The sequence below is a fragment of the Dipodomys spectabilis genome, unplaced genomic scaffold (assembly GCF_019054845.1).
Source record: "Dipodomys spectabilis isolate Male_0828 unplaced genomic scaffold, ASM1905484v1 ptg000046l, whole genome shotgun sequence".
NCBI classification, from domain to species: Eukaryota; Metazoa; Chordata; class Mammalia; order Rodentia; family Heteromyidae; genus Dipodomys; species Dipodomys spectabilis.
In genome coordinates this window covers 10,142,590-10,155,802 of record NW_024870723.1, presented here as the reverse complement: position 1 = coordinate 10,155,802, position 13,213 = coordinate 10,142,590, and the positions used below count along the sequence as shown (strand labels likewise).

General features: G+C 39.2%; 1 protein-coding gene across 1 annotated transcript in view; it reads left to right on the top strand.

Moving 5' to 3' along the window:
• Dennd1a (DENN domain containing 1A) overlaps positions 1–13,213 on the top strand; it is a 480,539-nt gene that overhangs the window by 213,241 nt on the left and 254,085 nt on the right. The window contains 1 exon segment of the mRNA XM_042678648.1: positions 12,118–12,187. Within this exon segment, the coding sequence (XP_042534582.1) occupies positions 12,118–12,187 (70 nt within the window).

The following is a 13,213-nucleotide window of genomic DNA, read 5'->3' as shown; positions in this document are numbered from 1 at the left end:
TAAAACATGATTTTCTATTGCCTGATTTTAATATAATTAATTAAATGATTATGTATTTAACAGTGTGTATTATTAAGAAATAAGTACAATATATTACCAGAAAATCAAGTCACAAGATTTAATACAGGTAAAAAGAAATTCACATATTTTTCTGCCTATTTTAATTTTTTGCTTTTAGTAGTTACTCATTAAACGACAACTTTCCTGCTCTCTTTCATGAGTAAGTTTAAGAATTTATATTTGAGAAACTGATTTCTGCTAAGTGTTTTGCTGACTGAGCATGTTTTCCTAAAGCTGTGTTTAGTGTTTCTTTTTTAAAATTTATAAATACAGCCATATTTTGAGAGGGCTTTATAATATTTTTAATAACATGTAGTAATATTTTGTAACATTGTAGCCTATTTTTTCTGGGTAAAATAAAATCCATAAGTACAAAGATCATTAGAAAAATTAGGACAGGCGGAGGAGTAGGATTTGTATCAAAGTCATGACAGAGAGTGACTAACGGCATTTAATGTTCCAGCTCTGATCACCGTGTCCTGAATTCCCAGCTCCTCGGATTGCTAGGACTCCGGCTTCTCTGTGCTTTGAAGGACACAAGGGAGGAAAGCAGTTTCACAAAGCAGCTGCTGTGTGATTATGGTGCCGAGGGAATGAGTACTCTTCTTCCCTTCAAGCCAGCCCAGCCTTTGCTTATCACACTGTTCCAAGTTTTGCTCTTACTGTTCTGTTAGACTATTTCCTAACACCATTGTGATTTCTCATACAGATCTAAACTTTGAACTCTGTACTGTGACTGGCTTATCTTAGGCAATGAATGAATAGATACTACCAAACAAATGAGTTTAATTATTCTGTTTTGACAACACTTAGAAAAGTCATTGAAATTTGCATCACAAGTGCTGTCTGGTACAGCTGTTGATGCTGTTTCCTGAAATAACTCTTTCATAGAGGTACCTATTAGTATATTAGCTACGTGGATCTAAATTGTACCCAGATCTACTACGAGACTTTGTAACTTGAGGTTATTTATAAGCCTTTCTATGCTCCATTTTCTCCATTTGTTATCTGCAGGTATAGTAACACCTACTTGGAATTACTATGAGTTAATAAATTTATGGGGCTCCTCTCATATGGTGATTCCTAAATTAATGGAAGTTCACTAATATTTATTCTGTTCGATATATCTTGAGCAGCAAAACAAAACAAACAAAAAGTGCCTGGAAACAAGCGGATCTTGTCATTGGACAGATTAGATCCTCTTCAGCAGGGCTGTTGTGCTGTGTCTGATTAATTTTGTACAGATAATTTTTCTTCCCTTAGTCTGTCCCAACATGGCTGCAAAATTAAGTAGCAATCTCTTCAGAGACTGGTGATCTGGTGGGTGAAATAGATTCCTGTTGTTAGGCAAGAAGGGTTACTTGGATTGCACAAATTCCTGCCTTACCTTCCCATAGAATCTTCAGTCTCATTTCCAAAAACATTCAGGGAAAACCCTCTTGATGAGAGAGTTGCTCCATCACTAAGGTAACTTGAGAGCAGACCAATTTCCTGTCTGTCTTTGTTGCCTACTCTTTAGTTGTAAGGTTCTGCCTTAACCCAAGGAGGCTTTGAACATCAGCTGTCTGGAACAATCTCTAGCCTTATCACTTATTTTAATGTTTCTTGCACAGGGTCACTCTTGGATGTGGTGCTCTGGGCAATCTCACTTCAGAGTGCTTCCCTTCCTTTATTTAACCTCTGACCTGTGAAAACAAGAGTTAATCAAGAGTTCTGAAGTAGCTAAGAGGAAGGGGAAGTGTTTGGTTACAAATTAAATATGAACAAGTCATAAGTCATAAATCCCCAGTAGTGCTACTAGTCGTGTGTCTCAAGTTGCATATGGTAAAGTGTTTGAGTTATAAATCCAAGTTCAGAACTCTCTGACTGCTTGGGGCTAGGTTCATTTTCTTTTGCTCTCAATTCCTTTGGCTTCTCAAACATTACTTTTATTAGAAGAGCTGTGTTCATATCCTACTTTCTCTTTGTATGTCTTTCTTTCCTCCTTCCTTTCTTTACCTGCCTGCTTATGTTGATTGGTGTGCTGTTGAGATGAAACTGCTTCCCTGAAAGAATTTAAGCATATGGAAAATGTTGCCAAGGAAAGGCACTGAAGCATAGAGCGTATATGGGTTTAAGAGACAGCCAGACACTTTTATAGAGAGATTTGAGATTGAATGATATGAGGTTGAAGAAGGGATCTGGGGGGTGGAAATAAACTTAAATGAGTACTTTTTATGGAAACTGATGCCCTGTTTAACCTAGAATTTCCTTGTCACCATAAATATACATGTATAGCTTTATACTTTAATTAAAAAGAAAAGCCTAAGAATCTGTGACACAGGCTATGGTTTTTCTAGGTAACTTCTTAAAAAATAAACATTTAGGGCAGTAGACATGATGCATTGGAAACAAAAAAATTCTCTTTTCCGTGTTTGATTAAGACATTTTAAATTGAGCTATTTATATCTGTGTTTCCAAATAAAATGTGTATACTGATTCGTAAAGCAATAAAAAGCAGACACATGACTAGTGTCCCTGGAGCTGGCAGAGTAAGAAAACACACTGCATCATTGGGAAGCAGCCAGAGCTGGATTGCTCAGAATGCACATAGCCGAGGGGTTTTAGAAGCCGACTTTCTTTTTATCAGAATATTACAGTGAGAACTTGAAGGGAGGAATATTGTAACCTAATCTCAAGATTGTTGTACCTGCTCACAATGTGGCACCTATTACTGAATTGTATAGCGCAAATAAGACTTAGAAATTATATGTGCTTTTAGTACCTCTGTCATCTTAGGAAAGTCACTTCAGTTCTCTGAGCCTCAGTTTTCTCATCTATAAATTGGGGCAGTAATTTATCTCTTTTAGTTGTTATGAAGAGTAATATTTCAAAGCACACCTAGGCCTAACACTTGATAAAATTCCCCCACCTTTACCATTAGCTTTTTACTACTTACCTCTGAAAATGAGAATAATGTCAAATGGTACCTCAGTGAGATAATTAACTTTGTTGTTAGCTCCTGAAAGTAGGATAGGACTTCTGTGTCTTTGTTGTTGTTTTATAGCAGAGATACTTGTGGGCTATGAAAACTTCAGTAAAGTAGACCTTGTTTAGAACCTCACTAGCCAATTACATTATATTATAGTAGTAATTTTATCCATAAGTTAGATGTTCTGAATGAGAAAAACTTTCAGGAGTAGTTTCATGAACTCTGGGGAGAATGATGAAAGGCCTGTGTGCTCACCCACTCTGGAATCAGTGGAAAATACCAAGAATTACACTGAGCTGTCAGTGCAGGTGCTATTACTCCGAAGATCTCCTGATACCAACACTTTACTGGTGATAACAGAAAAGTGTCCCTGTGCTTTTCTCCTAAGCAATCTCCTTCAATCAGTCTTACTGCCACAGAAAAGATGATGACAAATCCACCCTCTAAAAGCAGCAATTATTGTGTACCCATCAGGGAGGAAAGAGCCTTGTTTCCAAAATCAAATCCAAGTGTATGTTTAGGTAGATTTATATAAGCATGTGCATGCATGTGCACTTGTTTGATACACATGCATAATGAAAATCAGTATTTCTTATTTAAAAATTCATTTTCCTGCATAAATGTAATAATTCTCACAAAGAGCTATTAATTATGGACAAAAGGCAGAGAATCCTAAGCTTAACTGAATACTATAAAAAGTTTACAATTTGAGATTAGCAGCCATGAGCAAAGCAGCTCAGATCAGGCAACAGTGGTTTGATTTCCCAAAGTGGGGAGATGTGTTTTCTCTTGATACTGTTCCTTTGTCTTTTGGTCTTAATAGTAATGAATGTGACTTTTATCAGGACAGAACAAAGTTGATGTTGTTCCAACCATAGTGGTAGGTGCATTCAGATAAGTTTCACTCTCCAAATAGCCATATGAGAGTAAGTGTTAACTCCCCATTTCACAGATGGGAAAGGAGGAAGGAACATGGCTCAGGTCATAGCTAGTAAGCGAAAGAGCTAATATCAGTCCCAGACGGATCTCCTGCAGTTGGTGCAGAGTTGATTAGTAAAGTGTTACTTCCTCTGGGAAGACTTTCTGGAGCCTCTCTGTCCCCTCTGTGACCCTCCATCATAGCATTGACCCAGCCCAGCTGCCCGTCTGTTCTGCTTACATTGTGGTCTCCCCAAATGCTAAGATACTCATGTGCCTAGGCAAGTACACAGGCCTTCCTAAGATGTATGATGTTGCAACTGGAAACATGACATGTGCCTAGCACACATGAGAGGTTGAACATTTAGTATAGTTTTATGTTAATGGAAAAGACAGATAAGCATGTAGACTAAGCTCAACTGTGTTGAATCTGTATAGGCCACACACCCTGAACATCCTCATTTTCTGGAAATAAACTGTTTGTTTAAACAGGGAGGGCGCAGGAGTTCATGGTAAAATGGAGAAAACTTTGGGATTTTAGCTAGAAAAAGTAAATCTAAAACTTTGAAAATAAGCTTATTTCAACAAATATAGTTTTTAATTCTGAGAATTCATTGATTCTTAGGAAGAATAATTCATGAACCAAAAAAAGTGTTAATTTTTTTGAGGGGAGGGAGTTGCAATTTCTCTGACTTAATAACCCTTCATGTTTGATTTTCGTGCATAATCATGAAAGGAATTTTTCCCCCCTAAAAGTGTTTGAGGACTTCATTTTCCCAAAGGCTTCTCTTGTCCTTTGATATTGAAATTATTTTCTTTTGGTGTGGCAGTATGTAACCATGCTTGTTTTTCTTTTATTTGCCTTCGTTGTTTGTTAATTGGGCTAGTACTAGTAGGTCTTCAATTGTCAGTGACTTGGGTGTCCAGCATCTCCAGTATGGGTTTCATGAACTTCTACATCCTGGGTATGGCAGACTGGAGTTTACTCTGTGGTCAGTATTCATTTTATTGTAGATGTTTGAGACACTGACTGCGACAGAGAGCGGAGATGTCAGGTCGTGCTGGAAGGGCTAAATGAGGACTACTATTGAAAACAGCCACATTTTGCTATTTTCTTCTTCCTGTAGCTATACTTTCTGGTCCATTTTACTTGAACACAGGATGTAAAGATTCCTACAGAGTGCTGGAATTATGATCCAGAAACCAGTACCCAAAGAGAATATCCTACCACTAATAGCAGCAGTGATAAACGGGGAAAGAGGCCAGGTGTCTCCTATGTGTATTTAGTTGTATATATTAGTTATTTGCACCTTTTAATAGAAAGATTGAGTCTTAGATGCTTTCTTGAAATGAGATGCTAATAGCCAAAAAGTAATAGAACTGAGGAACTCCCCCCCCCCCCACCACCACCACTACCACACACACATCACCCAGAGTTATTAGACTCAAGTCTATCTTCCTCTCAGCATTTGCCATGCCACTCTGCTTTTTAAAATTTGGGGAGTTTGAAACTTTAAATATTGAATGCCCTATTAGCTTAACCAGAAAATTCGATGAATCTTGGCTGAAACTTCAGACAGAAATTAAGAGGTGAAACTATATCCTAAGCTATAGTTTCAAGAGTTCCCCACAAATTCACCAAAAACAATGGGAAGACTTGATTCTGTGTCTTTTACTTGATTCTGTGTCTTTTTTTTTTTTTTTTTTGTCGGTCGTGGGGCTTGAACTCTGGGCTTGGGTGCTGTCCCTGCGCTCTTCAGCTCAAGGTGAGTGCTCTACTGCTTGAGCCACAGCACCACTTCTGGTTTTCTAGTGGTTTATTGGAGATAAGAGTCTCACAGACTTTCCTGCCCGGACTGGCTTTGAACCGCAATCCTCAGATCTCAGCCTCCTGAGTATCTAGGATTACAGGCATGAGCAACCGGCACCTGGCTTTTCCTATTTTTAAATTTATTGACCCACATATGTGGAAGCAGCCTTGCCAGTGTTCTGCCCTAGGCTGCTGCTTTATCTTATCTTCCCATGGAATGTACCTGAGTATTTATGGGGTAAAAAAAAATCTCATCACAAATTCCTTTTCTTTTTATTTCTCCTCTAGAGTAGAGCCAGAGCATTATATTGATCTTCAGATTGTGGTGATGACTGAATTATATTATCTAAGATTTTTGTTTTAGGATACCAAATTGTACCCTGGTTTTGAAAAAGCTGACATCCACTGATATCTACTGAGAACTAAAGTGAAGGGGAATAATCTCTTCCTCTCAGGTTTAAAATATTCATCCTTTAGGACATCATTCTTCAATAACTGTCCTTGAGTTGCCCACTGACTACAGAATGACAGGGAGGCCCATCAGTTTGGTCTTTCAGAGTTCAGAACTAGCTTCCCTGTAGTCTTAGCTCTAGAGAGACTGTGCTCTAGAGACAAGTTTTCTGCCTTAATCCTCTTCATGCCCACTCTGCTTTCCACACTAATGGCTACCTTCTTTAGACCCTTCTCTGTGAGATGGACAGTGACTTGCACAGTTATCTACTGTTCTCTCTCTCTCTCTCTCTCTCTTTCTCCCTCCCCCTTTCCCTCTCCCTTTTATATGCTACACTCTATAGCCATGCTTTAATTTTTCTCAAATGATATCATTATTTTGTACATTCTTGGTTAATGCATTTAAAATATTTTATTAGAAAAATTATCCTTTCCTCTCTGTTCAGTTTTCAGCAATAACAAAGAAGTTATAGAAAGTTGTAAATACATCATAAGACATGTTTCTTTCTTTATCTGAGATTTATTAAATAATATCCTGTAGTTCACATTAAAAAATTTTAGTTCACATTAAAAAAATTTAGGATGGGTATGGTGACTCATACTCATAATCTTAGCTATTTAAAATGCTGAGATTGGAAGAATCCCAGTTCCAGGCCAGCCTGTGAGATGGAAAAAAAGGAACAAGAAAAAAGTTTGGTGGTAGTTCATGCCTATCATTTTAGGTATGGTGAGAAATGTTAATAAGGGGACTCATAGTATATAGTCTGGCTTGGAATAAAAATAGGACCCTATATCAAAAATAAGCAGAGCAAAAAGGGCTGGAGGCATGGCTGGTGCAAGCACATAGCCTTGAGTTTATCCTAGTACTGCCCATCCCAAAGAAAAAACGAAGAGCATTCTTTTACATAAATATTACACCATCATAAAAAAGCAGAAAACGAGTTTTTTTTTTTGATACAGCATTCTTATGTAATCCTTGGTCATCTCTTGTCTCTTTAGTATCCTTCAGTCTTGTTCAGTTCCTTAGTGCTTCCTCCTCTATGAACAGGGCTGGCTGTTTTGTAGATGCTTCTCAGCTTCAGTTTATTCAATGTTTCCTCAGGATGAGCTTCTCCTTTAACAGAACTGTGATAAAGTGATGCTGTTTTCTTCCACCGCACCTTCTCCATTCTCACTCCACTCTCACACCATTTCAGATTCTTGTTAGTTGACTAAGGTAGCATCCTGAGGCTTCTAGTTTGTTTTTTCCTTTGTGATTAATGAATAGTTAGTGAAGAAATACTTTGGGACTCTGTCAGTTACTCTATCCCTTGTCAAACGTTCAATTTACTTATGAATATCAGCATGGAATCTTGATTTCCTATGTTAGTGTAATCTCCTGTCATTATTTACTTTGGTCCTCAAATTCTCATAGATTTTTGTCAGTGGGAACCCCTTCTCACTGGCTTTTGTGTCCTGTTGGTATGTCCTGACTATTGGTTGAGCACTGCTTGTTTCCTTTTTCCCTATTTAGCAAGATCTATTTCCTTACTCCAGCCTGGGAAGATTACAGTTCTTTTTTTTCTTCATGCATTTTAAAATTATTATTATAAAGGTGATGTACAGAGGGGTTATAATTACATAAGTCAGATAAACAGTACATTTCTTTTTGAACAATGACACCCTTTCCCTTGCTGTCTCTTAGTTTTTCCCTCCTGTCTTCACCCACAAGTTGTATAGTTCATTTTCAACATAGTGTCTAGTGAGCACTACTGCTTCATTTGTTCGCCCTTTGAGCCATCATTTCTGTCCCCTCCCCCTTACTCTCCCAAGGACAGACAAATGAAAGAAAACAAAAATAGCAATGAAGAAAAAAAAATCTGTTTCCATTTCCTGGAGTGCATTTCAATAAATGTTATTTCATATGATCAGTTGCACATTGGTATTGTGCCTTTGTGTTCTTCTCCTAAGAATAGTATCCTTTGGTATCACCTTGTGTGAATGCCTAGAGACCTCTATAATTTACCATGTCTCAGTGTTTGTTTGTTTGTTTTACCACTCAGTGTGTTTACTTGTAGATTTATAGGTCCATTTTAGCTACCACAAATGAGGGAAACCCTGCAACCTATGTTTCTCTGGGTCTGGCTTAGTTCTTCAAGAATCTCTGGTTCATTTTAGTGGAGAATGGTGTTTAGAAACCAAGATCTGACACTTAGTGTGCTATTACAGTTGGGGCATCTCTACTCTGAAGCTTCTAAGTGGCTAAAGCTAGAGACTATACCTATATGTATAATCTATATGTACAACTGGTATTTGTATTTGTTTTATTTATCTATTCTTGTCACCTGTCTGTAGACAAGAATAGTCTACATAGTCACATAGTCACATAGTCACATCCAATTCCAGGTTGATGTCCCTGGATTCATCCTTGTTTTCTCTCTCCATATTTATAATTTGCACCTCTGATTATTAAGATCTTGGTTCCCACTGTGTATTTATTTGCTTAATCAATCTCGATCATCCCTTGTTTGTAACTAGTCTTCTTCTGCAGTCCTCTTCCCACATAGCTGCTTTTCTCACTCTGTTCAGGGTAGAGGTATACCCTCATTATGGATAGCTTTTACCATTGCTTAGATGCTTCCTGATCACCTTTCATGGACACTCTCAGTAAGCTCTGCTATCTCTACTAAACTGCCTTCTAGATGCTCCATTTGATCCTTTGGTGGTGTTAATATCATTGCTGGTCAAACTCTGTATTCTGTATACATGCTTTTTCCCAACATGAACTTTCTCCTTGACTGTCCTGAGTTCTGACACTCCCAGGTCACCCTCTGTGTCCATCATCCCTTTAATCCTGATTGATTTCAGACTTTTTTCTGCCAAGAAGTCCTTCTCCTTCTGGTGTACCAAAATAGTGTGCCAGATCACCACTCAGCAGGGCACCTCCATACCCACTTGGACTCTAACCCTGGGCTAAGTTGCCCCTCTGAGGAGGATTGTCTTCTACTACGAACCCCTTCCTCAATTTGGCCAATTTCAGCCACCCTAGTTACTGCCCCCCCCCCCCCATGCCTCTATTTTGCTCAGGTTCAGGCATTGCACTGAACTACTAGGAGGAAAAATGAAAGAACTTTTTAAAAATTTTGATGGATTTTCTATTTAACTGCTACTGACACTAAAGTGGAACCAATTCCTGTAGATATTTAACAGGTTAGTCATATACATATACATGCCCTAGTTGGATGGTTATTCTGACCACAAGTACAGTGGCACTGGTACTGAGCCTGCCATGCAGATGGTCCCTTGAGGTCAGAACATAAAATGATTATATGAGGGTGGTAAGTGAAGCAGGACCAACAGATTTGGGCCCTGTAGGTGGCCAGGGAGGAGCAGTGTAATTTTGTATTTGTTTCCTGTCTCTAGACTGGGAAGTATTGTTTACTCATTGCTGACAGACACACACAAAATGGAGTGGGGACTCCATGTCCTCACCTGCAGGCATGGTGCCAGCACTAATGAAGCAGGACCGGAAACGCCAGTGGACACAGCTCAGCTGTGAACCCTGGCCTCCCAACTGGGGAAGTAGGGGCTCTTTGAAGAAGACAGCTGGGGTTTAGTTTCAAAACTTTAACACTTCCATGGCTAGATATTCATCTGTCAGTGCACAGGGGACCACATGTGGGGAACAGTTGTATCCTGTAAGGCTAAAGGGAGAAAGAAATAGCTGTTTTCCAAGGTAACTACAACGATGCCCTTGCCAATGATTCTGCCTAGCACAATCTTCCCCTACTCCCCCTAAAAAAAGGATTGGTGAGGCAGATGCCAGGTATAAAGAGTGGGTCTGACCTGTGGTCTCTGCTATCTTGCCTTCCTTCAGCTCAGAGGTGAGAATGCCAAAGCTGGGCTTTTGTGCCCAGACCATGTTGGTCAGTTGAACCTACTTGTTCAAAGCTTGTCCTAAAGTCTTGGTACAACTAGCCTGCCCTCCCCCACACTCCCATCCTCCATCCTCTAGTTCTAAAACAAGCTCAGCTTTGCTTTCCTCTGCTCCAGGCCAGCCTTTCCTCTACTTCCCCCTTTTCTTCCTCCTGGTTTCCAATTGCTGGATTTAATTAGCGGTATTTTTTCCTTTGGGAAGAGAAGTATTTGTAATCCTTGCTTGAATTTGTTTACTAAGAGTCCTCTAATCTGTGCAGGACTTTTCTTCTGAGAGGGTTTCTTGATCTACTCTAATGGCTTTTAGCGCACTGAGGTTTATTAGCAAAAGAGGAAGGGAGCATGTTATCTCTTGCCTAATCCCTCTTGAATGTTTACATTGCTCTGCCAGAGTCAGTGCTGTGGAGAGTGGCAGCAGCCATCTACTTCAGAACAGTCCATATGCAGCTGCCAGAGCTGATGGAAACATATTAACTTAAGTGATAATACTGTCATAGAAGTGAAAAGTTAAGTTGCTTATCAGTATATTTTGATAAACTACTTAAATTTTACAGTAGCATGTGCTGGCTTCAGACAGCCGTCACTGATAGGAGTTTGTGCACTTTATCTGTCCTCTCTATTGCCTTACACTTCATTTATTAGCCTCAGCTGCCCAGCAGTAATCTGTACAGGGTGCTGATCCCCCTCTCGGGCAGCATGTCACATCTATGCTCTGCCTCAGGTCCAGTCCTATCAGTAACGACGCCATTCGCTCAGCAGGGCAGACATGAGCAGACACAGCAAGCACTTAGTATGACACTTCTCACGTGCCTATTAAGCAAAGCTTTGGAAAAAAAACCCTTACAGAGAATAGAACCATTTAATGCAAGTGGCAAACCTCTTGACTGGGGATACTTTTCAACAAGCTTTCTTTAAGTACTAAGGAGTCTTTGCTATTCCCTAGTCTTTATCTGCTTGTATTGTTCAATAAATGTTGAACACTGACTGTGTACTAGGCTCCCTTTTTTGGCAGTGGGAGGACAAAGGGAATAAAGTTGTATTCCTTCCTCTCTTTGCCAAGTCTGTTGAGAAGACAAGTACACCTTGAGTGCTGCGTTGTGTGGGAAGTATTATAACAGAAGTAGTAATGTGGCCAGGGCAGCCCAGAAAGGAAAATAAGGCAGATGAGGCCAAGACATGGAGGTATAAAGGGCTGTCAGGAGGATAAGCAGAAATTAAAAGGTCAGTGAGCAACAAGGGCTGAGATGTACTAGCTCAGCAGGCTTGAAAATACTTGGATGTTTCCATAGTGAGGCTGCCATGAGAGGAGCAGGGAGATGGTGAAGTAGAAAGGATAGCCAGAGAGGTGGTCAAGGACTTATAAACTACCCTAAGACGTATGGACAGCTGGATCTTGTAGTAATGAGGAACCAGACTTGCATTTTAGAAAGCCAATTCCAACAACCACGTGAAAAGGGTAGACTTCAGGCCAACATTGGGATTGAAGGGAGCAATGGTCAGGATTTGCTCGAGGCAGTGAGATGGACAATTGAACATTCATCCTGCAAGTTGGCTTAAAATAGGTAGGTCAAGCCTGTGAGGTACCTTGCAGATGCCTGCACTGGCATGGTATGTGTGGCTCTATGTGCCCAATCATGAGCTACTGAAGCAGGGCTTTGCTGAGGACCTGGGGGTTACTCGGAGCTGGTGCCTGATTGCAGATTTTGCTCTGAATTTCTTCTCTGTGAACCTAGTCTAGTCTGAGGTGTGGGAATAATTCATAAGGGACATTAAATCCACTGCCTCACACAAGGCATTTTTTAAATCCCAGAAATAATTAGCATTTCACCTATCTGAGTTTCCAGAACAATCTATGACAAAAGTCTTAGAATGTAGAAAAATAAAAACTGAAATGTATCAGTCTTGAAGTAGGTCGTGGTTCATGTTTTTAACCTGTATACTAATATTTTGTGTTTTTTTTTCTCTCCTTCTCCCCCCGCCTGCCTCCCCCCAGCTATCTTCCCTGGTTCGAGGTATTTTACAAACTACTTAACATCCTGGCAGATTATACGACAAAAAGACAGGTATTTGCATTTTCTGCTTTTAACAAGTAAACTTTAATTTTTATGACAACAAAAATAATACATATCTTATATTTCACCAAAATATTTATAGAAAGGTTAAGAAATTCAGAAGATATTGGGAATCACTTCTAATCTAATCTGCTTCATCTTCTTTCCTAAAATAAATATTGCTAGCATTTTGAGTTGTTTTGTTACTAATTTTTTTTAAGTTAATGAAATAATATATAAAGCTGGACACCAGTGTTTCATGCCTGTAACCTTAGCCAGCCTAGGCAGAAAAAGTCTGTGAGACTCTTTTTCTCCAGTTTACCAGAAAACCAGAAGTGGAGCTGTGACTTAAGTGGTAGGCACTTAGCCTACCACTGGATAGCATCCAGGCCGTCAGTTTAATCCCCACAACTGACAAAAAAGAAAGAAAAATAAAAAAAGTACTAATGTATGGCTTTTATAATATAGAGAGCTATAATCATAATATTAGTTGTAATATTGTCTAATATTCCTAAGCAGCCCTGAAAATTCATGGCATGCATTAACTAATAATATTGCTGAGACACAAATTTGAATTGTACATGTCATGCTGTAAGTCTGAGGTTTGCAAGCAACATACTTGACTGGAAAGTTAAGAGTGTTACTACCTAGTGGCCCAATTCCGATTTTGAGAACACATTGTGGTGCTTTTACAATATTTGTAATGGTCTGAAAAGTACTACTTCACCTGTACCTTGCTGTACTTTTGGAAGAAATAGTGTACTAAGTTCAGTTTCATGCATGTCAAAGATTAATGTGATATGTATTTAGACTTTTGTGTTCTATGTATTCAATACCATTGTAACAGAATCATTTCTCCACACTACTAAAAATACTGTAAAGCCAGTTGCTGGTGGCTCATGACTGTAATCCTACCTACTCAGGAGACTGATATCTGAGGATCGTGATTTGAAGCTGAAGGAAGCTGAAACTCTTATCTTCAATTGAGCACCAAAAATCCCATTATCGGATTTGTGGCTCAGGTGGTAGAGTGCTAGC